The sequence below is a fragment of the Canis aureus genome, chromosome 32 (genome assembly GCF_053574225.1).
Source record: "Canis aureus isolate CA01 chromosome 32, VMU_Caureus_v.1.0, whole genome shotgun sequence".
Taxonomy (NCBI): domain Eukaryota; kingdom Metazoa; phylum Chordata; class Mammalia; order Carnivora; family Canidae; genus Canis; species Canis aureus.
Window position 1 is genome coordinate 13,886,770 of NC_135642.1, and position 22,470 is coordinate 13,909,239.

The following is a 22,470-nucleotide window of genomic DNA, read 5'->3' on the forward strand; positions in this document are numbered from 1 at the left end:
GCCCTGGCTCTGACTCTGCCCCAAGCCCATCTGACAGATACCTGTTCCCTGGGTGGTGGCTGCGATGTTCCCAGCTCAGCACGACAGGGATTTGTGAGACTGGAACTCCACCCTCTGGGTGGCTCCCATGCCAAGGGCTTTTTCCTCACATCTTGGAGGTCAACCAGCACCACCAAGAACCTCTAGTACCTCTAGTAGTACAACTACTAAAAAAAAAAGATTAAGTACATACATGTGCACACGGGGACACATGTAAGTGCAACACCTTCTCCCAGGCTGGGAGGAGGGAGGGAAATGAGGCAAATTCACAAGGAGCAAGTCCTGTGAAACATCGCCGATGTTTCCCCCCGGCCCAGGGGAGGGTTTGGACCAGAAGTTTAGTCACTCTGCCCAGCATAACCAGCCCCCCACTCCCCAGGAGAGTGGCAGCAACAAGCCCAGGTCTGAGCTAGACTGCTCATATGTACCTGGCAGTGTCTGGGGAGCTGTGAGGACCGAATCACTTAGGACTGGCCAAGAGGCCACTCCTGGCAGCTCAGAGCACTCAGCACCCTGTGTAGGAGTACCGAGCATGTACTGAGGACACACAGTGTGCTGGCCACAGTCACAGCATGTCACACACTGATTCGTCTCACCCTCACAGTGCCCTGCAAGCGGCCTCGGAGAGCCCTAGGGAGGCTGGTTGCTCTCACACCAAGAGGCTCCTTACCCTTGAATGTGTCAGATCCAATGGATCCTTCAGAAGAGAGACTATTAGTTCAGATTGATGGTGCATTTGGTGATAAAAAAAAAACACCTCAGATATTATTAATAAAATACAATTTTATGTAATAATAATAATAATATCTAAAATTTCTTCATTACTTAAGATATGCAACAGTTAATTTAACCTAAATTGTTTCTTTAAAAGACAAATTCATGGGGACGCCTGGGTGGCTCAGTGGTTTAGCGCTTGCCTTTGGCCCAGGGTGTGATCCTGGAGTCCCAGGATCAAGTCCCATATTGGGCTCCCTGCATGGAGCCTGCTTCTCTCTCTACCTATGTCTCTGCCTCTCTCTCTCTCTCTCTCTCTCTCTATCTGTGTCTCTCATGAATAAATTAAAAAAATAAAATCTTAAAAAAAAGACAAATTCATAAAATTTACTGTGTAATTAAAAATCATTAATTTTTTTTAGTGTTGGAAAGTAAAATTGGAAATTCTCCTTGGTAATATTTTACTTACCACCAGCACCAAATCCATCAGATTAACAGTGGAAAAGGGACACCTGGGTGGCTCAGTCAGTTAAGCATCTGCCTTGGGCTCAGGTCATGATCCTGGAGTCCTGGGATCAAGCCCCACATTGGGTTCCCGGCTCTGTGGAGAGTCTGCTTCTCCCTCTCCCTCTATCTGCTGCTCCCCTGCTTGTGCCTGCTTGTGCCTATGTGTGCCTGTTTGTGCCCTTTCTCTTCCTCTCTGTCAAATAAATAAATAAAATCTTAAAAAAAAAAGATTAACAATGGAAAAGATATAAACAGATTAATACATTCAGAAGCCATGATTCAAAACAAGAAAGGTAGCTGTTTAAGAATCAGAAACCCTAAAAAGAGGGCAAATCAGAGCCTTAGCAGTATGGGGCACCATGCTTGCCTTGGCTGCAGGGCCCCCAGGGGCTGCAGCAGGGCTCCCGGCCCTCCATCCCACTCCTCTCCTAGTCCCAAACTGCCACCTGGAGGCCACCATTGCCAATTGCACAGCAAATGATGAGCAGGAGCCATCACAGCCTAGAGCGTGTATAGAACCCTCTCAGAGATGAGATTACACCCAAGAATTACCAAACATATAACACAGGCAAAGTCTATGAAGGAGGGGCAACAAAGAACTTATCTCAAGGAAAAAGTTCACAGAACATTCAGGAAAATGTTTAAAAATTCAAATGTTAACACCATCTGAGTTAAAGGAGCACATCAATACAGTGAAAACAGGTAGTTTTGAAGATCCTATTAGAGAATTTAAATGGAAAAATGTGATAGTCGAAAGTTAAACAAAAATCCCCAACAGATGGATAAGGAGCAGATTGGATACAGAGGAACATTGTATTCTCAATTGAGAAGCATGCAAAGAAAATCTCCCCAAAACAGCACAAATGAAAAGACAGGATATGTAAAAGTTGAAGGATATAGAGACTCAAATCAGTTTGAGTTTGAAAGGAATTCCAGAAAGAGAGAATGAAGAAGAGTAGTGTTTTTGATAAAATTGGTAGACAATTTCTTAGAGCTTCAAAAAGATGTGAAGCCAGGAATTGAAAGATTCACTGGTATTTTTTTAAGGTCAGAAAAATCATAGGGATGGTTTTGAAAGTCAAAGAGGAAGCCCTAAAAGTTAAAGACAAATTACCTACAGTGGAGTGAGAATTAGACTGACATCAGATTGCCCATCAGTGATATCAAATCAAGAAAGCATTAAAATATGAGTAAAACTAAGTTTGAGTCAAGAGTTTTATATCCATCCAGACTATTATTCATAAGTCAGGGCAAGAAAAGATAATTCCAGATTTATAAGAACTCAGAAAGTTTACTACCTATACACCCTCCATTAAATACCTATTCAGTTTTGAAATCAACAGAAATAAAAATAAACCCAAAAGGAAGGAGTTATAAGAAGCAATAAGTGAATAAGTCAATAAAATATATTGTAAAGTTGAAATAAATATTTCTATTTTGAAGTGTTTTTTAAGATTTATTTATTTATTTGAGAGGGAGAGAAAGTACCCAAGTGGGGGGGCAGAGGTTAGGGGAAGAGGAAGAAGCAGACTCCCCACTGATTGCAGAGCCCAGTTCAGGACTCAATCCTGGAGGACCCTGAGATCATGACCTGAGCTGAAACCAAGAGCCAGACGCTTAATCCACAGACCTGTCCAGGCGCCCCAACTATTTTGAAGTTTTTAAAACACTGGAAATAAAATTCAGGCAAGAGCTCCAAGGTGATTTGTGGAAGGTTTGGTGGGTGGGGAGCCAGATGTAGGACAGAAATGTAGAAAATGTGTTAGCATGCTCAGGTTCTTGTCCTATTTGAGGAGAGAAAATGGAGACTGGTTTTTTAAAAGCGCTTTTAAAAAATAAAAGTTTAAGTTTAAAAGCTTAGTAAGAGCCCCAAATTGGAAATAATCCAAATTTCCATCAGCAAGTGAATGGATAAACAACCTGTGGTATATCCACAAAATTCCTACTTAGTAATAAAAATAAATGAACTACTACTAGTACGCACAACAGCATTGGTGCATCTCAAAAGCACTATGTTGAGTGGAAGAAGCCAGACCCCAAAGACTACACACTATATAATTCCATTTATATAAAACTCTGGAAAGGACACAGCTGGTCTATAATGACAAAAAGCATATCAGTAGGCACTGGGACCAAGGGTTGGAGATTGATTAGGATGAAACTCAAAAAAAAAAAAAAAAAAAAAGGATGAAACTCAAGAGAACATTTTGGGGTCATGGAAATGCTCCATATCTTAATTATAGTGATGGTTACATGTGTATGTAAATTTGCTAAAAGTCATTGAGTACACTTAATCTTTTTTAAAAAAAAGATTTGAGAGAGAGAGAGAGCATGCATGCAAGGGGGTGGAGAGGAGGAGGGAGAGAGGAGAGGGAGAGAATCTCAAGCAGACCTCCTGCTAAGTGTGGAGCCTGACAGAGTTCCATCTCACAACCCTGAGATCATGACCCAAAGCCGAAATCAAGAGTCAGCCACTCAACTGACTGAGGCATCCAGGTGCTCCGAACTGTACACTTCATCTTATACATTTACTACTTAGAAGAGGTGCACTATATTATTCTAAACATAGAAAATAGAACTTTCATACTAGCAGAGGGGGATAGTGGAGGAAAGAGAATTGAATCAGAAAGCAAGAAACAGGAGGCTTAGGTGGTACCAGGTGCCCCTATAAAATAAGTTTTTTAATATGTGTGAGTTCAGGGCTCCTGTGTGGTTCAGTTGGTTGAGCATCTGCCTTCGGCTTAGTCCATGATCCCAGGGTCCTGGGATGGAGCACTGCATTGGATTTCAGGCTCAGTGGGGAGTCTGCTTCTCCTCTCCCTCTGCCGTTCCCCATGCTTGTGCTCTCTGGCTCTATCTATCTGTCAAATAAATAAATAAAATATTAAAAAATATGTGTGGACTCTTACTTGCTTAATATTTCTTGTGCCTCACTTGTCCTAATAGAAAAAATTTAATTTCCACCCCTGAACTCTGGTGACCAGCCTCCCTGATTTGCAGGACAGCCCCAGTGTAGACTCTCTCTCTCTTGCATGGGGAAGTCCTGGACTCCCTGCCCTGTTTTGTGTTCCTGTGGCTTTTCAATTGCCATAGAGTGGGTACTGAGGGGAAAATAGGTGCATGCAGAGCAATGCAGGTAATCCTCCTTTTCTCCTTTCCAAGAATGACTCCATCTGAAATGAGGGGGCTTTCATTTAAACTCTCAACAAAAGAATGGAGTAGCAATGAGGAAATCAGCTGCAGGGACTGAGCTCTGGAGAAGGTGGGGGGCACCTCTGCCAACAGCCACCTGCCAATACGGGAGGCCCCCCTCCTAGTGCTGTGCCAGCCAACGAAAGAAGAAAATGCTTCTTTCTTCTTTCTCTCTCTTTTGCTTCCTTCTCCCTTCCTTCCTTTTTTCCCTTCCCCCAACCCCACATCTGCCCTGCACCTCTTTCTTTTTTCTGCAGGAGACTTTTGTGAATGCCCAGAGATATATCTGAAGAAGCCAAGAGACCTAATATTTGAATGTGTCTGTTCTCATGCACCTTGAGCTAAGACCGTGACCCCAGGGCTGCCATGTGGTACAACTGCACCAGGAAAGTTCACATTGTCACTTCCTGTGAATGGCAGCCCCTGGAATTGTGTAGTATACAACCTGTGCAATCATACATGCAGGCTTGGTGGCCATCGTTTTCTTCCTTTACCTGATGAAGGGGTCTAACAAGTTAAGGAATGACATCCCTGCTCCTGTGTTTCTGCCCAGCCTCAGAATGAATCAAGCCTGTAGCTGTGTTATTGTGGTCAAATCCCTTCAGCCTGGTCACCCTTGGAACCTTGAAACATCTTTCTGGCCATCTTGGGCCAGGGTTAGAAATGGGGCAGAAATACATTAGAAATAGACTAGATCCCTCCTGACCTAGGAGCAGGAGCCAAACTGGCCAGGTCATCTTTGACCCCCCACTCCTCACTCTGGTTGGCTCCCAGATTCAATCCTGGTGATGGTTCCTCATGCTCTAACTGAGCTCACCCCTGACCAATTTCTTGGCTAGAGAATTGGACCAGCGTCCCTATCCTAGCCCTCCACCCTTGTCTCATTACATCTTCCCGAACCTGATCTGAGCCAAGGTGGCATTTCCTACACTTCTGTATGAATCAAGGTAACTCCCAGCTCTGCACAAGCCCAGGTGTTTGCTTCCTGCATAAAACTTGCTGGCCTGGGAGGGCAAACACCAGTCCCCTACCCCCTGGGGTGGTGATCACATAGTAAAACAGAAACCTTGTTGTATGCAATTTTGCATATGTACATGCATTTTTCTTGGGAGAAGGTCTATGGCTTTTATCAGATTTTTTAAAAGGAGCAAATGGATTAAGAACCACTGGAATACAGTGTTGCACATCTTTTCATGGCTGGTGGGTAATGATCCACTTCTCTAGAATGTAGGATCCCATTCATTTATTTGCCAAATTTTTACTGAGCATCTACTATCTGCTAGCCATTGCTCTAAACGCTGAAAATACAGCAGCGAACAAAACAGAAATTTCTACCCTCAGGAAGCCAGAGACACCCTATGGCTATTTGAGGCATTAAAGACAGAATGACTGAAGATTCTAAGTTTTGAGCTCCACAAAGATCTAAGAACTCAGAACTCTCTGAGTTCCAAGTTCTAAGAACTCTACAAAGTTCTAAGTTGTGAACTCTGTGGAGGTCTTAATAAGTTACTGATGACATCATCACAGCAGGGGTGATGATGACAGTGACCATAGCGGGAGCTCAGGAGCCAGCCTGGGGCTACGCCAAGGGAAACCTCTCATTGCTGAGCCAAGACAGGGATGATGGTCTATGATGGACAGCAATGGTGAGGAGGCAGGAGGCAGGAGAGAACCAAACTCTCTCCCACCCCATGCCAGTCAAAATCACTGGCCCTTCTGGGCCCTGGCTCCTTCAGTCCTCTCCGCTCTCATCCAACTGGAGGCCTGGGGGTCCCAGGCCAGGCCAGGCTGGGGGCACAAGCTAGGACCTTCTTCCAGTTGGGAGCTAGAATGAGGGTTTTCTTCTCAGAGTTGGGACAAGTGAGATTTCCTCTAAAGGAATCCCTGACTGGAAGAGCCATTGTGGCTTTGATCCGAGACAGGAAGGAGGGGGAAAGCTGCAGCCCAGGATAGCACTCTGGAGGAGACGGTAGTAGAAGCGAGTGTTCAAGAGAGGATGGCACCCGGGCCACTGAAGGGACCCAGACAGCTCCGTATAGGGTGGGATGAAGCAGCTATGGAGGCCTAGGGCTTGAGGGCTCCTAGATGACACCCAGTCAGGGTGGATCTCCTCCCCAGTCAGGGTGGATCTCCTCTCCACAGACTTAAAATCTGCCCATGCTGGAGAGGCTCCAGCTATTCAGAGGGTCTCAGCTGGTCAGGGTGGATGAAAACCAGGGAGAGAGAGGGCCAGGTTGTCCAGATCTTAGCATGTATCTGTGAAAGAGCCAGGAACCCAGGCCTCTGGGTTGCCAGCCAGGTACCCTCTACCAATGCCCATCCCTGCCAACAGACAGGGGCTCACCAGCCCCACCCTCACTAGGAACATGCACACACTTGCAGGCACACATTTACTATGCTCCCTGATAAACAGATACACCTTCTAGACACACCCATTAAGCTTCTGGGAATGGCAAGGCTATTTGCAAGAGATGGCAGCTGTACACATGACGAGAGTGTGGCCTGAGTTTAAAGAGTGATGCATTAGTAATAGGCAGACAGGAGCACACCCATCAACTGGAGCTCTGCCAGGATGAGAGTACCATCCCACAGCCTTCAGGAGGCTAAGCAGAGAAGGGTGGTGAGCAGTGAGGGAGACAGAGGAGGCCAGAGGCCAATGAGAGTCAGCAGGCTGAAGGATGAAGGTAGTGATCCAAACTGGGAACCCCCAAGATCCCCCTTTATTCTGATAGCATTGAGCACTGCATCTGGGATCCTAGCCAGAAAAGTGTGGATTAGATGGATGAATCTTTGCTTTTGGTCTCAGCTTAAGGAGAGGAACCTGTCCCTCAGTTCTCACAGCTCTCCGTCTGGTGAGGGTTTGAAGATCTGGGTCTTCTAAGATCCTTCTGGGTTTGGGGCAGGCCCTGGGGCTAGATTGTCCTCTGATCCCCTCTACACTCCAATGTAAAATGAGCATTGTCACCTCTGGCCCCCATCCCCAGGAGCCCTAGAGAGGCCTGCTGCCCCATCATCTCCCAGAAACACAAAGAAGGGTCCAGCCCCAAAGCCAAGCTGCCATTCTGCAGGAACTTTCTGGGGAGTAGAGGACCTAAAGCAGGTCTCTGTAATGTGGGAAGCAGGAGCCCCACAGCATCTATCATTCCTCCTCTCTCAATCCCTGGTCTGGAGCCCACGATGGCTCCCCTCTCTCACAGTCCTACGACTCCAGCCTGGTCGGCCTCTGGCCCTGTCCCTAGCCTGTTGCTGCTCCAGAGCCAGCCGGAGGGCATGCCTCATGGTCTCCGCGTTGTTCAGAACATTGTATCTACTCAGAGCCACCAGCCGCTCAAACTCCTCAGGCTCATAGGTGAAGTTCATCATGCCATAGGGAGTGTCTGACCCGTTCAGGACAAAGTCCCCACAGGCTATCTCCTCAGCTGTTTGTCGCTCCACACCTGTGGATGAGAAGTGGAGAAGAGACCAAGCTGGGGCACTCTGGGGGTAGGAGCCAGCCCAGAAGCTCCCCCTTGCCCTAGGACATCTGGTTGGACCCACATTTTAGCTCTCTTGACCATCAGGAGGAACTGGGCCAGTGTGAATGCTGGGGCCCCAGAAGAGGGTACCAATGGCCAGCTTGGGCCCTCCAGGAGGCACGCTTTGGTATGCTGTCCAGGAAGCCCACTCCCAGAAAAGCACCCTACCGCCATCTCTGGGCTGCGTGAGCCAGACCCTGGTCCAGGGTCTCCCCTTACCTGGGGCCAGGTGTGTGCGGAAGGTACGGTTGACAAGGGGGAAGTGCAGCACAATGGGTGAGCGGGGGTCCTCGGCCTTGGCAAACAGGTAGCACTCACGGGGTTCCTCCAAGTCCTCAGGGAGCACCTCAATCCTTGGGAAGGGGATGCCTCGGTCCAGGCAGTACTTCTCTGTCATCTGTAAGACCTGGGCAAGGAGGCCAGCTTCTGACCCTGCATCCTACCACCTGCGGTCACACAGCCCCTCTACTAGCTGAGTGACTACAGGCAAGTGACATCATCTTTCTGAGCCAGTTGCTTTATTTATAAAATAAAAATGTGGAAAACCCTATCAGCCAGATTAACGACAATTGCCAGCATTCTCATGGTGATTCTTCCCATAACCACCCACTGGTTCCCTTCTCTGATGCCTCCATGCTTCCGAGTAGGGGCTGATTTCAATGGACATGGAATGATTACAGAAGGTCACATGGGAAGAGGCTTTATCCATCATCTAATCCCAGGCTCTTGTTGGACCCCGGAAGTTAAGGAGGATAAGAGAGAAGGGCTGGCCCAGCAGCACAACCAGAACCCTCATCCAGATGGTGGAACCTGTCCACTACCCCACAGGACATGAGGGAGCTGTCTCGAGACACTCTTTGGGGGACCTCATGGCTCTGTTGTTACTACAGTAACTAAGGGACAGCAGATCCAGATCCAGATGGGAGCAAAGAATGCTATCAGACATAGGCAGGGGCCGGAACAGGAGCCTTCTCTTCATCAGGATGGAAGACTCCTGATGACCATCTTTGGCCTCTTCTCCCAGCCCCCACTCCATCCCATAACCTCAGCAACCCCCTTCCTCCAGTTGGGGAGTCCAGTGCCACTAAAAATCTTCACAAGGCACCTGCCTGAAGATTAGAAGCCTGGTCCTCCATGAAGCACCATCCCCAAATCCCCAGCTAGGCCACCTCAACAGAGATCCTCACTTCATCCCCACTGTACACCTTACCTCAAAAGGGGCCTCCAGGGAGTAGTCAAAGGACAGAATGAGGTCCACTGCTCTCTGGGGCAGCAGGTTCAGGGGGAATGGAGAGTTGATGGCAAAGCCCCCATCCACCAGGCACAGGCGATCCCTCATGGGAGTGAGCTGGTTGGGGAAGGCGTCAGGGTGCGTAGCTGCAGCAGGGACAAATGCTTGCTCTTCTCTTCCCATTGGGAACGGAACATCCCTCTCTGTAGAGATCTCTCCTCCCCTTGTTCTGAGGGCAGCAGAGTCTCCTACCCCAACCCCTGGCCCTGCCTTCTGGCAGACATCCTAGTCCTTCCCCCTCAGCCCCTGGGTGGTAGGAGCCCACAGCCCAGCCCCCAGGAGAAAAGGCAGCACTGGCCCCAGTGAGCCCCACCCAGAGCAGCACCCACCTTTCCAGGCCACGAACTCCTGGCCAGCTACATAGTCTTTGTGTAGGCAGAGGCCCCTGGTGAAATTAAAGTTCTCTGCAGAGGTAAAGCGGGAGGTGAATATGTCCAGCACAGCCTGGGAGAAGGGGCCCTGGGGGGTGAAGAGCCTGGTTCGCAGCTGTGTGGGGTCATGTAGCTGGAGCTTCTGGCAGTCATCTAGTGGGGGTGGGAGGGTGAAATACAGTGAGAAGTCGTGCCTTCCTTTGTCCAGTGGCCTTTATGACTCAGGGCACCCCCTCTATTTCCTCCCCACATTCATCTCTCCTTCCCCCTGGCTCCCAAGCCTCAGACCACTACTTCTCAGAACCTCTTTTAAATGATTTCTTTCTTCTTTCTTTCTTCTTTCTTTCTTTCTTTCTTTCTTTCTTTCTTTCTTTCTTTCTTTCTTTCTTTCTTTCTTTCCTTTCTTTCTTTCTTCTTTCTTTCTTTCCTTCCTTCCTTCCTTTCCTTCCTTCCTTCCTCCTCCCTCCCTCCTTTCTTCCTTCCTTCCTTCCTTCCTTCCTTCCTTCCTTCCTTCCTTCCTTCCTTCCTTCCTCCCTCCCTCCCTCCCTCCCTCCCTCCCTTCCTAAGATTTTATTTATTTATTCATGAACAGAGAGTCAGAGACATAAGCAGAGGGAGAAGTCCCTAGGGAGCCTAACGCAAGATTCGACCCCAGGACTCCGGGATCATGACCTGAGTCAAAGGCAGATGCTCAACCACTGAGCCACCTAGGCATCCCTTAAATGACCTTTTCTTTCAGCTTATCTATATTTTGAAAGTTGCCTATGGCACTATATTTATAAAGTGATAATTTATTTTCTCCTCTTGAAAAAAAGTTGTATATACAACTTCTGAATAGAATTTCATCCATCAAATACCCACTGAGGAGTACTGCATGCCAGACACCGTGCTAGGCTTGAACGGAGATGGAAGGTGAATAGGACCCCGGCCTACTTTGGGGAGAGCCACATAAAGAGATCATAAATCATAATGATGCCCTGAGGTAAGGACAGTGGTGGAGTGTGTACATAGTCCTATGAGACTTTGGTGGTAAGACCCTTGATCAGCCCGGAGGGATGAAGGAGAATAGAGAAGGTCCCTGACAAAATGATGTCTGAGCTAAATCTTAAAAGCTGAGCAGAAGTTATCCAGAAAAGATAGGTGGATAAAGGTATTCTGTGCAGCAGGGAGCTCATACATAGGCCACGTAAGGAGCAGTGTGAAGAGGAGCCCTGAGGTGTGTGGACAGATAAGCATGAGATGCCCCATGGTCCTGGGCTGAGTTGACATAATTGGAACCCAAGCAGAGAGTTTGAAGCTATAGGCCTTACCACAGAGCACTCACAACTCCCACCGGCTTCTCTGACATGGGCTTTCCTCCAGGCCCCAGCCACACTGCCTCTGCAGACTTCTGGGCATCTAGAGACCCTAAGCTAGAAGTCATTTCCTCAGGACTTCTCTGAACCCAGTGGGACAGCCAAGTCCTTCACCACCCCCTCCCTCATCCTTCGTGCCTCAGCCATGGCACTGGTGCCGGAAAAGAGGGTCTGGGGAGGTCAGGGTGTCTACCCTCACCTGTGATGTTTACTTTCCATCTGTGCCCATCTAGGAAGCTGAGGCCTGAGCCAGCAGTCTTCAGGAAGATCTCATCCACGCTGGCTGCAAAGGCACTGCCCCACATACCTAAGGAGAAAGGCAAGGTCCTGGGCCCTCACAACTCCAGCCCATCTCAGGTCCTGGCCCAGTCCCTGCCCTGTCCCCAGCCCTCCAGCCCAGACTCACCTTGCAGGTAGCAGATCCGGGGCTCAGGCCGGGGCTGCAGCAGATGCCCCATGAAGAACTCAGAGCCAAAGAGCTCAGTGGGAACATAAGCACCATACTTGGGCAAGCCGACCTCATGGGGGGTGAACTCACACCACTCTGGGGGACCAGAGTAAAGGGGAATGTCACCAGGGCCTTTCTACCAGGATACCAGGGTTCCCCTCACACCTGAGTGCCTGAGCAGGAATCGGACTTGCTGAGAGCAGGAGGCAGCAACCCCATTGTGCTCCAAGGCTCCAGTCTGTACATTACTAGCACTGGCCTCTCACACCCTCCCACCAACCACCACCTCCACCTGTTTCCCAGGTCCCCACATCCACACCGAGGCACCTGCAAAGTCTTCCCCGTTGATGTTGGTGCGGACATTAATGCTGGCATAGATAGGGTAAGGGTTCTGGCCCTGGCTGATGGCCTCTTGCTGGTCAGACAGTCTGGCGGGGTTTTCCTAGTGGGCATGAAGGGAGGTATTTGGCTTTTGGGGGAATCCCCTTACCCCATGGGGATGGCCCCATGGCCTGATACCCTGCAGCGGATGGCGTGCCCACCAGAGACTGCAGCTGCCAAGGCCAGTACTATAGAGACAGCTAAGGGCCTTTAAGCAGCAAAGGTAAGGCCACTGTGAGTTTTGTGCAATTCCGGGGACACTGGGACTCCTCTCCTTACTTCTTTCCTGTTGAAGAAAGCAGATTAGAGCCCAGGGGAGTCAGTGGACATTTGTTAAAGGAAAAACTGAAAATCCAGTTTACTTTCTTTAAAAGACAAATCATTCAATGGGATGCCTGGGTGGCTCAGCAGTTGAGTGTCTGCCTTCAGCTCAGGGTGCGATCCCGGAGTCCCAGGATCAAGTCTCACATCGGGCTTCCTGCGGGGAGCCTGTTTCTCCCTCTGCCTGTGTCTCTGCTTCTCTCTCTGTGTCTCTCGTGAATAAATAAATAAAATCTTAAAAAAAAAAAGATAAATCATTCAAAAACATGAATCCTTTTTGTGAGAAACTACTTGTGATATACATCCACAGCTGAGAACCACACCAGGGGGCCAGGTCCCCAGGGCTGAGAACCTCCCTCAGCTCTGACTCTTCTCATCTCCTGACTTGTGCTGGGCACATAGCTCTAGGAGCTGCAGGGCAGCTTGGTCAGTGGGCGGGATTGGCATTCATCTAGGTTGCAGGTCTGAACCACTTGGAATGCTCTCAAAACACAGGTGTGCTAGGGCCTAAACCCAGATCAGCCCAAGTCAGTATGCAGAATTGGGGCCCAGGCCCAAGTGTTTTTGAAAAGCTGTGTAGGTGATTCTAAAATACAGACAGATCTGAGAATGGCAGACCAGGCTCTCCTTTTCTAGGGGTTCAGGGCCAGGAAAGATGAAGCCCTGTCAGCCCTCCCTGGGTTCTTACCTCTTGTCCTCAGCGAGCTCAGACCTAAGGGATAGTTTTGCAAATCTTAGTAACTAAGGCAGAAGTAAATGCTGGTGGGGCAGCAGTGGAAAGGAGCCAGATTTATTTATTATCTGTTCTTCTCTCACCTCCTGGTATAGGAAATATTCAATGAGGAGACCCCAGAGGTCTATGAGGGAAACACTGCGGCCACTGCTTTCCAGACTCCCCAGTTCCTGGACATAGTATTGTAGGCGCTCTGTGGACATCGCCCCCATCTTACTGCTGCAGACTCGAGCCTGAGCACGCTCGATGGGGCCCTGCAAGGACACCTGGGACCAGGCTGGGTCTTTGTAGAGTGTGGAGATGCACCTGGGCAGAGAGAGAATTAGGGGCAGTGGCGCAGGGAGCACAGCAAGGGGAGAGAGGGATGCAAGGGTCTGCGAGTACCCCACCTCTCCATCCCTTGTCCCCACTGCCCTGCACCGCCCACTCAAGGAGGCCTGGGAACTCACTGCCTTCCTGCCTCTCCTAACCCCCTTGGAGGCAGGAACCCAGCATCCCTTCAGGGAATCCACCATTCACATTCCTGCCCCTTCAGGGCTCTCCTTTACTCTGGGCCCTGTCCCCACCTCACTTACCAGGTAGAACCAGAGACCCCACTCAGGTAGGTCACAGTGTCCAGGAGGCCAAGTTCCTGCAGCCCTGCCAGGCTGCCATACAGGGAAGACATGGCTCGGGTTCCACCTCCCGAACCCAGCACAGCTACCACAGGCACCTGAGCAGAAAGCGATCATAACGACATTGACCACCCTTGTCATTTCTGTATTATTGCTTATAATATCAGACATTGGCCTAAGAGCCTTATATGTATTGTCTCACTGAATCCTCACAGCACCCCAGTGGGATCCCCATTTTACAGATTAGGAACCTGAGGCACAGGAAGGTTGGATAATGTGCTCTCAATCACAAGGGTGGTAAGTGGTGGTTATGAAACTGAAGCAATATGACCCCAGAGATGACTCTTAACAATTGTACCAGGAAAGTGTGTAACTGGAAGGCATACTGGATTTCACTCAAAACCATTAAAGCAGGGTTTCTCAGTCTTGGAACTATTGATAATTTTGGACTGGGTCATTTTTCATCATGAGGAGCTGTCCTGTATGTTGTAGGATGTTCAGTAGCATTCCAGGGCTTTCCCTAGTAGAAGCCAGTAGCGGCTCTTCCCTGCCCCTACAATAAAGTATGTCTCTAGACATTGACAAATGCCTGGGGGTAAAATGCCCCCGTCTCCCAGTTAAGAACCACTGGGTAAAGTGGCAAAGACCACCAAGCAGCCTAGACCTGCCCCAGACATGAGAGGTGCCCAGATGTCTCTTCAGTATCAGAGGTGCCTGCTGGGATCAGACTAGAAGCTTTTTGGCTCTTCAATTTTTCCATGAAGCTTTAGCGCATTCTACCCCAACTTTTGGTTCCTTTCTCTGCCCTCCTTTCTTCTGTCTTGAAAGAAATGCTCCCTGGCCAGTGCTCAGCAAGGGCACAGCCCCTTCGGAGTGTTGAAGGAGACAGAGCTCCCTAAAAGCCAGGTCTACGTCCTCTTTACCTCCCACCTCTGGAGTGGAGACCTGGCAGAGAGCAAGCATTACCAAATGAACGGTCTGAGCTTGCTCACCCAGTCAGCACGGGGAATTGACCCCAGTTCCCGAGCACACCTGCAGCGAGGAGGAAGCCACCAACTTGCTCCTGATTTACCATCGCTCTCTCCCTTGGTACTGCCTTTCCACCTGCCCTCCCGCCCCAGGCTCCCATGGACCCTCCACCTCCAGATCCCTTTGTCTACTGTGACTGACTGAACTGTGCTCCTGCAAATTCACATGTTGAAGTCCCAGTGAGACGACATTTGTAGAAAGGGCCGGTAAGGTGGTTATATAGGTTATGGAAGGTCATAACAGTGGGGCCTTTATCTAACGGTATTGGTGTCCTTGTAAGAAGAGGAAGAGAGACATTCCCCTTACCCTCTCTTACAGGCACAGAGGAGGAGCCATGTGGGGGCACAGCCAGAAGGTGGCTGTCCACAAGTCAGGAAGAGAAGCCTCACCAGAAACCAACCCTGATGGCATCTTACTCTTGAACTTTCAGACTCCAGGTGAGAAAATGAATGTTTGTTGTCTAAGCCAACCAGTCTGTGGTGTTCTGTTACAGCAGCCCAAGGGGACTAAGACACCTCCTTTGGCCAGGGCTGTTCATCCCTCCTTACACACAGGGTCCTGACTCTCCTGATTTTGCCTATCAGCTCTGGCAAACAGGCCTGCCCCTTCCTCCTCTGTTCCTCCCCCCTCCTCAAGGCTTCCTGTCCTGACTTGGCCACACAGTCCTCTCAAAGAAAGAGGCTGGACTTGGTCCTGGTGACCCTGGGCTCCAACTCCTCCATTTCATACCTGGCTGCTGTCTGGAGCCTGGCTCAAACCCAGTGCTTGCTGCAAAGCCTTGGACACGATCTGCTTCCTCTTGTCCAGAAACTCCCATTCGCCATCACACAGGCCAAAGCCAAGGCGCAGGTCAAGGTCTCCAGAGCTGCCTCAGGTGGGGTAGGGGTGAGGTACTGGGTGACTCTTCACCGGAGGAGAGCCTCAGACCCAGCCCATTTTTCACAGTAGTAGACCCACATTCCATGGAACCCCTTAGAATGGCCTCACTGGAACCAGACATGCCCTCCACCATCCAGGCTTAGTCAAGTAGGCAGAAGAGGCCGCCTACACTTCCTGGGTAGCCCAAGAGCCTTCCTCTGAAGTCAGCCTTCCTCACCTTATTTCTGCCTTCATATTCAGAACCACCTCCTGGTCCTGAAAGAGACAACAGCCCAGTCCCTGAGTATCTTGAGTGGGATCCTCCCACCTGCAGGCCCTGTTGCTCTGGTAGCTCTGGCCCAGATATGGACACCATGGCTGAACTCCAGGCTGGGCTGATTATGACCCCTTCCCTCTCAGGCCCCTTGACTTTCCTTTCAGGCCCCTCCCCAGCCCTCTTTTGGTGGTCACAGAGCAGGCAGGGGTTCCTCAGGCACCCAGAGAGAGTCTTACCTCCCCCAGGGCCACGGAGCGCTGTTCCTCCTGGCCTAAGGTCAAAGAAGATAGCAGGATACCCCCCTGGCCCAGCTTGCTGGTCTGGGTCTCTAGTTCAGCACTTGGGCCGCTCTGCAGAGAAGAAAACACACCCAAGGAACCTTCCATGGTGAAGGAAAACATGCCTCCGTGGTGGCCCTGGGACGCCCCTCTAGGCTGGACTGATTCTACCAGCCACACCTTCTCAGACTTGGGCCTCACTCACCTGCAGGACTGTAAGCTCCTCCTCCAGCTCCACATCCAGCCTGGAGCTGATCACTGGGTTCATGTGAAAGGTGAAGGTGGCTGGGAGGCCTCCCTCTTTGGGGCATTGCAGGGGTAAGAGCTGTGGTTTCTCGTAGGCCCCAGGCACTGTCAGCCAAATCTGCCTAGAGCCTGGGAGCAGAGGGCCCAGGTGAGGGGGTGAGAATGGAGTGCGTGTGTGGCATGTAATGGTAGCACCCTGAATGGCAATTCCCCTGTCTTTCCCCTTGGAAATGCCAACTTACCACCCTGCTCACTCTCTGGCTCTGTGACCCATAGCAAAGGCATCATGAAGGACACTCGGGTCCTTTAACCTGCCCTGGTCAGACTTGGGAACGCGGGGAGAGGGCTAGGAAACACAATGCCTGGGGAACGGGAAGAGCAGGAAGGGAGAGGGCTCCTTGCTCAGAGTTTATGGGGCTGATGATTTTGAGATTATATTAAGTATATAAAATATAATTCTATAATAATTATAATGTTATAATTGTCACACATTGTTATATTAATTACCAGTCTTCCACTGGTAGTTCCCCCATCTCTTGCCTCCATTCAAGCTCTGTGCTCATCACCTTGGGGAAGGTTTGTGGCCAGGGAGAAGACAATAGATAGCAAGTTGTCCTGCCCTTTATTTCCAAAGTGTAAGACCTTGCAAGAACAGAGGGTGTGCAGAGAAGGTGAGAGGAAGTGGGTGGGTAGAGGCTTCGAAAAGCAGGGGAGAGCCAGGCTAGAAGGAGGCAGAGGGAGGCCTGTGAGCCCACATTGCTCTGAGCAGCTTTCTGGGAAGGAGGCAAAACCCTAGAGAGGAATGTGCATGACAGACAGAGGGGGCCACAGACTGCCTTAAGCAAGTTTCTTGTTTGAGCCAAGGTTTCATAAATTATGAGGATAATAGGTGCATTTTATGGGGTTGTTATGAGAATTAAAGATAAAAGACACATGGAATGTTGAGCACAGTTGCCTGGTTCACAGTGAGTGCCAGGCGTTATGAGGACTCCCTCATCCTGTGGGCTCAGACTCTCAGCGTCAGAGGGGACCTTAGCTGTCCCACAGCCTCTGCTCTGCTGCTGCATCTGGACGTTCACCACCCCACCTCCTGCCCCCTGTCCCTGATCTTGAGCGGCTACCCTCTGCAACACACTACATCAGTGGCCTAACTGGAACCAGACATGCCCTGGTTCTTCCACTTCCACTTCTGAAATTTCCACATGTTGCCATGTGACTTCAGTTCCTCCTGCAGAGAGGCCAACTATATTGCTGCCCCCCAGCTTTAGGGTCAGCCTTGTGACTTGTCTTGGAGAGCAAAATGGCAGTTAGTGGCTGTGATGTGACCAAAGGCTTAAGACCACCTGCTCATTTTGGCCTGCTGCTGTGCCTCTGGCTGATACCTTAAGAACATGATCAGTCCCCTGGTCATAGAAGGTGAATTAGGGCCACATGGCATGAAGCCAGCTCACTCCTACCAAGCCCAGCCTAGATCAACCACATGCCAGCTGACCATCCGACTTGTGAGCTAAATAAATGCTTCCTGTTGTCTGCCACTGAGATTTAGGGCTGCTTTTTGTGGAGCGGTAGTTGGACTGGTACAACCCTCATGCTTGAACACTTCCAGGGATAGGAAATCACTACTCTCAGAGGCAATCCGTCCCATCCTTGGTCAGCTGTGAGTGGTGAAACATTGAAGAACTTTCTGCCTCAGACCCACCTTATTGATGTCTGAGGCCTCAGCCCCCAGGAGAGAAGGCAAGACCCAAGGTCGTGGACCAGACTCACCATACTCACGATGTGGAGCTGTGCCACCTTCCCCGAGGGTGCCCTGGATTCTCAGACAGGGGGCAGCCTGAGGAAAGCAGAGGCCTGTGGGAACCCACTGTTCACAGACCAGGGTGGAATGAGGGGTTATCTGGGGCAGGGCCCAGCTAACAACTTTGCCAGGGCCTGTGCCTTGTGGGTAGGAGTTCTGTGGGAGCCCTCCTCCCAGGCCTTGGAAAGGGAAGGAGGAAAAGGCCGCTGAAAGTGGTGCCTCCAGCAGTCCCAGCAACCAGGGGCCCCAGTGCACAAGATAGGAAGGTTGGCTTCCTATCTGGTGCTTCCGACTTGAGGTAGCTTCTTGCCCCTGGTCCCTGGAGATGCCTCCCTAGCACATTTCCCCTCTCAGGAGGGCCTGAGTGTCCTTCAGAGGCAAGGGGACATGACAGTCTCAATTGTGGAATCTGTACTTCCCCCCAGCCCTGGACAGCCCTAACCCACCTTCCCTACTCACCACCAGGACCCCATTGGTGATGACTTCAGATGCAGGCACTTGGCTGCAAAAGATGAGGAGCTCATGGGACATCTAGCTCCCCTTGAGATGACTGTTACTATAATAATATGACTAAAGCTAGGCTCCACCCAGAGACTTACCTGTTCTCCAGAATGAATTCCACCTGCAGCTCTTGTGAATCCTACATGAATGAAGCAAGGAAGCATTCATTTTCAAAGAGCTCTGAAAGCATCAGAGATTGTCCCTGCCCCCTACCCGGCTCAGCAACAGGGATTAGAAGAGGTGACTGTTGTTGGGGCTTCCTTGGGCACAGGAGGGGTAGGTAGTATCATCTTCATGAGGAGCTTCATGCATTCAAGACTGTCTGCTGGGCAGATACGGAGGGTTCAGCAGTGACCAAGACAGACAAAGCACTCTGCCCTCAGCTCACATTTTGGCACTCAGGGAAGAAATATTGAGGGAAATCTTTGGAGGGTCAGTAGTGTAGGATAGAGGAGGGTCTGTATTGGAGGCCTGGCCTGTGCTGCCCAGGAGCCCTCACCTCAGTGCCCTGTGCCAGACCTTTCCTTGAGTTCAGTTCATTGCTGCCACAGGTAGGGTGGCTCACCTGGTGCTTGAGTTGGAAGGTATGTCTGTGGGGTTGGCCAGGCTTGAGGCTCCTCAGGTCAAACAGTAACAGGGAGAGCTGGTCACTATCCAGGATGTCCTTATCATACAGGGTGAGCTCCAGAACGTTCTGGGAATGGTGGGTAAGAGGTGGGAGCCTGAGGCAGGGCAGGAGGGCAGGAAGTAGCCCTCTCCTCTCCACTGCCCTTTTCTGGCCCTCACTTTCATAGCACCATGAATCTGGTAGTGGAAGGTCTCGTTCCATTCGGGGTCACTGCAGTTGGCTATCATCCTTGTCCGGGTGGGACTGGAGGACGCAGTGGGCAGGCACAGTTGCACATAGCAATCGGCTTTGGACACTGCAGGTGGGATTGGAGAGGGGTCCTCAGACTTTAGCTTCTATTGCTGTAAAGGTTGCCTGGGGAAGGCTGGGGCAGGAGGGGAAGGAGCTGGGGGTGGGGGGAAGGAGGCTACTTGTGCGGGGCAAGGAGATGTGGGGAGAGCCAATGTCCTTAACTCCATCTAGACCACTTATACCTCCCATTCAGCCCATACACCTCCCATTCAATCCTGCAGTGGCCAGTTGAAAAGACCACATGGCTGCACAGACCACTGCCCCTGAAAGGGCATGATTCAGGCAACAAAGTCCCCTTCCGTGACAAGCACTGGTGTGGTAAGCTGCTGGAGAACAGACCTTGATTTGTGGCAACAGTTGGCTTCACATGCTCATCCAGGCTGGCTCTGCTCCACTTGCTAGACTCAATCAAGGAGGAGTCCAAGGTCTGTACATGTCTCCCCTCCAGCCCCTCCCTGCCTGCCCTGGGGCTCCCTCACCAGGGAGGACTCCTTCATGGTCAGCATTAGCCCCTCTGCCTCACTCAAACACACACACACATTTCCAGACAGCCCTTGCTGCACTCTGGGGAGGCCCCGGGGAAAGGAAGGGGAAGAAGGGTGAAATTGGGGGTCACTCACACAGATCTGTGCCCTGGATATTTCTGGCCCTCAGCACCTTCACCTGGAGGTCAAAGTATGGGTGGGTTTCCCGCTGAAACAGAGAACTCTGGAACTCAGTCCCAGGAAGAGCCGGGCCTGTTCTTCCCGTGGTGGTGCCCAGCTCAGGCTTCCCTTGTCCCCTCACAGAACAACAGCCTGGCCCAGGCTCACAGATGTTGCTGTGCTTGGGAACTGAGAGGCCTTGGCAGGGCCCAGCCGTTGGGACTTCAGCATGTCGGGGATGAGCCTGGACCTTGGAATCGTTCAGGCTGGGTTCAAATCTAAACTCCACTATGTACTAGCTGAATGGCCTTGGGCAAATTACTTGATTTCCCCTGTGCTTCATTCTCCCCATCTATAAATGGGGTTTTACAATCCCATAGGGGTGTGGTGATTTTTAAATGAGAAGTTGTGTAGAGTGCCTGGTATTACTGCTTAATATATGTAGCCACTGTTACTAATTATGTTTGTGATGCACCAACTGGCAGCTCCCCTCACTTTTTCGTGCTGCTGCTATAGCTTGGGAGCCTGAGTGCAAGCCAGGGTGATGTCCCTAGGACATTAGAGATTAGAAGGGAGATTAAAGATTCGCAGAGAAAGTCATGATAGACCCCACCTGCTAGCTCAGGAGCTCACTGATGAAAGCCACACCTCCTAGGAGGCAGCAGGTGAAGGGAAACCAGGCGTCGCCCAGCTTGTACTGGTCTGGACGAGTCGTTAAAGAGATAACAACTGGGTCCAAGAGAGGTAACAGCAGCCTGCAGCCTCCTAGAAGTGGGGCTATCCCCTCAAAATCCCAGCAAGCACCCTCCTCCTTTCCCCTGGGGCACTCTACAGCCAGGCTGGTACATTCTGGGCAGAGCCAACAGCTGAAGTATCACATGACCTCACCCTCCATTCCTGATCGAGGTGAGGTGAGGATTATTTCTAAAAGCCAAGATCTTGGCCAACCTCTTTACGTTCTGCCAGGTTGGCTAGAGTAAATTGGTCCTGGCCCAGATCAGAACCCAATTCCCTGCTGGCCTCTGTCCTCACAGGGGACTGTGATCCCAGGGCTCCTACACAATTCCCAAGGAAGACCATGTACTTTACCCGCCATTGCCTCCACTGAGGTCCCCTCTTCTCTCTCTTCTGCAGCAGCACTGCCCCCAGGAGGGGCAGCCCCTTGCCTGCCAGCCACCTTGGCCAGAGCACCCAGTGCATGGCCAGGCAGAGCAGCTCTCAGCTGGAAGCCCTGCCTGCTTTCCAGAGCCACCCTGCTCTCCTCCAGCTACACCTGCTGCTAGCTCAGGTCTGACAGGTAACCGAGGTAGGGAGGGTGGAGCTGGCTGCTCTCTGGAGGACTCAGAGTTGGGTGGCCTGCTGGGGCTGGAGGTGGGGTTTAATGTGCTCCAGGAAGTGACTGGAATCCAATTCCCTCAGGCAGGAGGCACTTCAGCCTGTCTCCAAGAGGATGAGGAACTGGTACTCTGGTTTCCAAACCCCACGCCTGGTTATCATTGGGCTGCTTTTGGAAAAGATATCTGAGCCTCACCCCCTGGATGATTTGCTTTAGTGGGTGTGGGTAGAGCCCACATGTCCACATTTCCAACAAGCCTTCTAGACAGTGCTGACACAGCAGGCCCAGGGGATGGAAGCCAGGAAGTGCTACATCAAGCCTTATTTTCTCCAGCTGGAAAAAAAGTTCTAAAACCATCTGCCCTTCAAGTCCCACCTGGCCCATGACTCTTAAGCAGAAGCATAGAAATCTCTGGTTCAGTTTTAGCTGGACTTGAATGTGTTTCTAATCTGTGACCCCTCTCATTTATTCTTCAAACACTGACAGCCTGTTGTGTACCAGACCAATACTGGGCTATGCAACCAAAGGTGAGGAGGATCCATCTGTATCCTGAGGAAATTCACAGCCTCAGGGCTCTGTTGGCTTTTGCCCGAGACCTCTTGCTAGATCAGTGGATATATTTGGATGCCCCAAGTAAACAGGCAAGGAAATGGTCAGGTGGCATCAATGACAGCTTTTAGCAGGTCTGTTTATCCTTAAGCTACTGGAGATAAGGCTTTGGAGAGTACTCTTTGGACCATCGTAAGCCTTAGGCTACCGATGAACGTCATGTCCCCTTTTCTGTGGACTGTGGCCATCTGGATGGCCAAGATAGGCAGTTTCCAGGAGAAAGGATCTCTGGGGCAGTAACCTATTGGGAGATAATTTCTGTTCTTCAACCAAGATTTAGTCATCTCTACTCTTCCCCCAGGCTTGAGGTGGAGATTGAAAAAAAGAACATCTACAAACAGGTGATTCAACTCCAAAATGAACCCTGTAGGCAAGTTTAGACCAGAAACTCTCAGAAAACAAAGGCAGATGATTGCCACTGGCCTGTCTCCAAGGGAAGGGCCTATTTCTGCTTAATTTGGAGCATAGAGCCAAGACACATGCTGGGGTCTGAG

The 22,470-nt window shown here is 50.5% G+C and overlaps 1 protein-coding gene and 1 long non-coding RNA gene across 2 annotated transcripts; one reads left to right on the forward strand and one right to left on the reverse strand.

Moving 5' to 3' along the window:
* Window positions 1–885: 885 nt before the first annotated feature.
* On the reverse strand, window positions 886–21,944 carry PLA2G4F (phospholipase A2 group IVF). The gene is made up of 20 exons (XM_077880764.1): window positions 21,121–21,944; window positions 20,008–20,080; window positions 19,255–19,391; window positions 19,034–19,162; window positions 18,567–18,607; window positions 18,427–18,469; window positions 17,937–18,003; window positions 16,129–16,298; window positions 15,882–15,995; window positions 15,607–15,644; window positions 15,240–15,375; window positions 13,443–13,579; window positions 12,951–13,173; window positions 11,760–11,874; window positions 11,391–11,528; window positions 11,184–11,291; window positions 9,588–9,782; window positions 9,178–9,344; window positions 8,187–8,373; window positions 886–7,889 (listed from the first exon to the last, which is right to left on the reverse strand). Exons 1-20 carry the CDS (start codon window positions 21,229–21,231, stop codon window positions 7,606–7,608), a joined length of 2,613 nt encoding a protein of 870 aa, XP_077736890.1. The 5' UTR covers window positions 21,232–21,944; the 3' UTR covers window positions 886–7,605.
* LOC144303067 (uncharacterized) lies at window positions 5,969–12,345 on the forward strand. Its single transcript, XR_013370097.1, has 3 exons — window positions 5,969–6,098; window positions 10,445–10,611; window positions 11,218–12,345. It is a non-coding gene; the product is annotated as an uncharacterized LOC144303067 (long non-coding RNA).
* Window positions 21,945–22,470: the final 526 nt, after the last annotated feature.

What these genes read in the sequence shown, in the direction of transcription:
- PLA2G4F (XM_077880764.1), bottom strand. Translation starts at nt 21,231, where the DNA reads ATGCACTGGGTGCTCTGGCCAAGGTGGCTGGCAGGCAAGGGGCTGCCC. An exon ending in AGGAGCTTACAGTCCTGCAG is followed by an intron (nt 15,996 to 16,128) that starts GTGAGTGAGGCC and finishes TCTTCTCTGCAG; the next exon opens with AGCGGCCCAAGTGCTGAACT. An exon ending in GGGGTCTCTGGTTCTACCTG is followed by an intron (nt 13,174 to 13,442) that starts GTAAGTGAGGTG and finishes CTCTCTGCCCAG; the next exon opens with GTGCATCTCCACACTCTACA.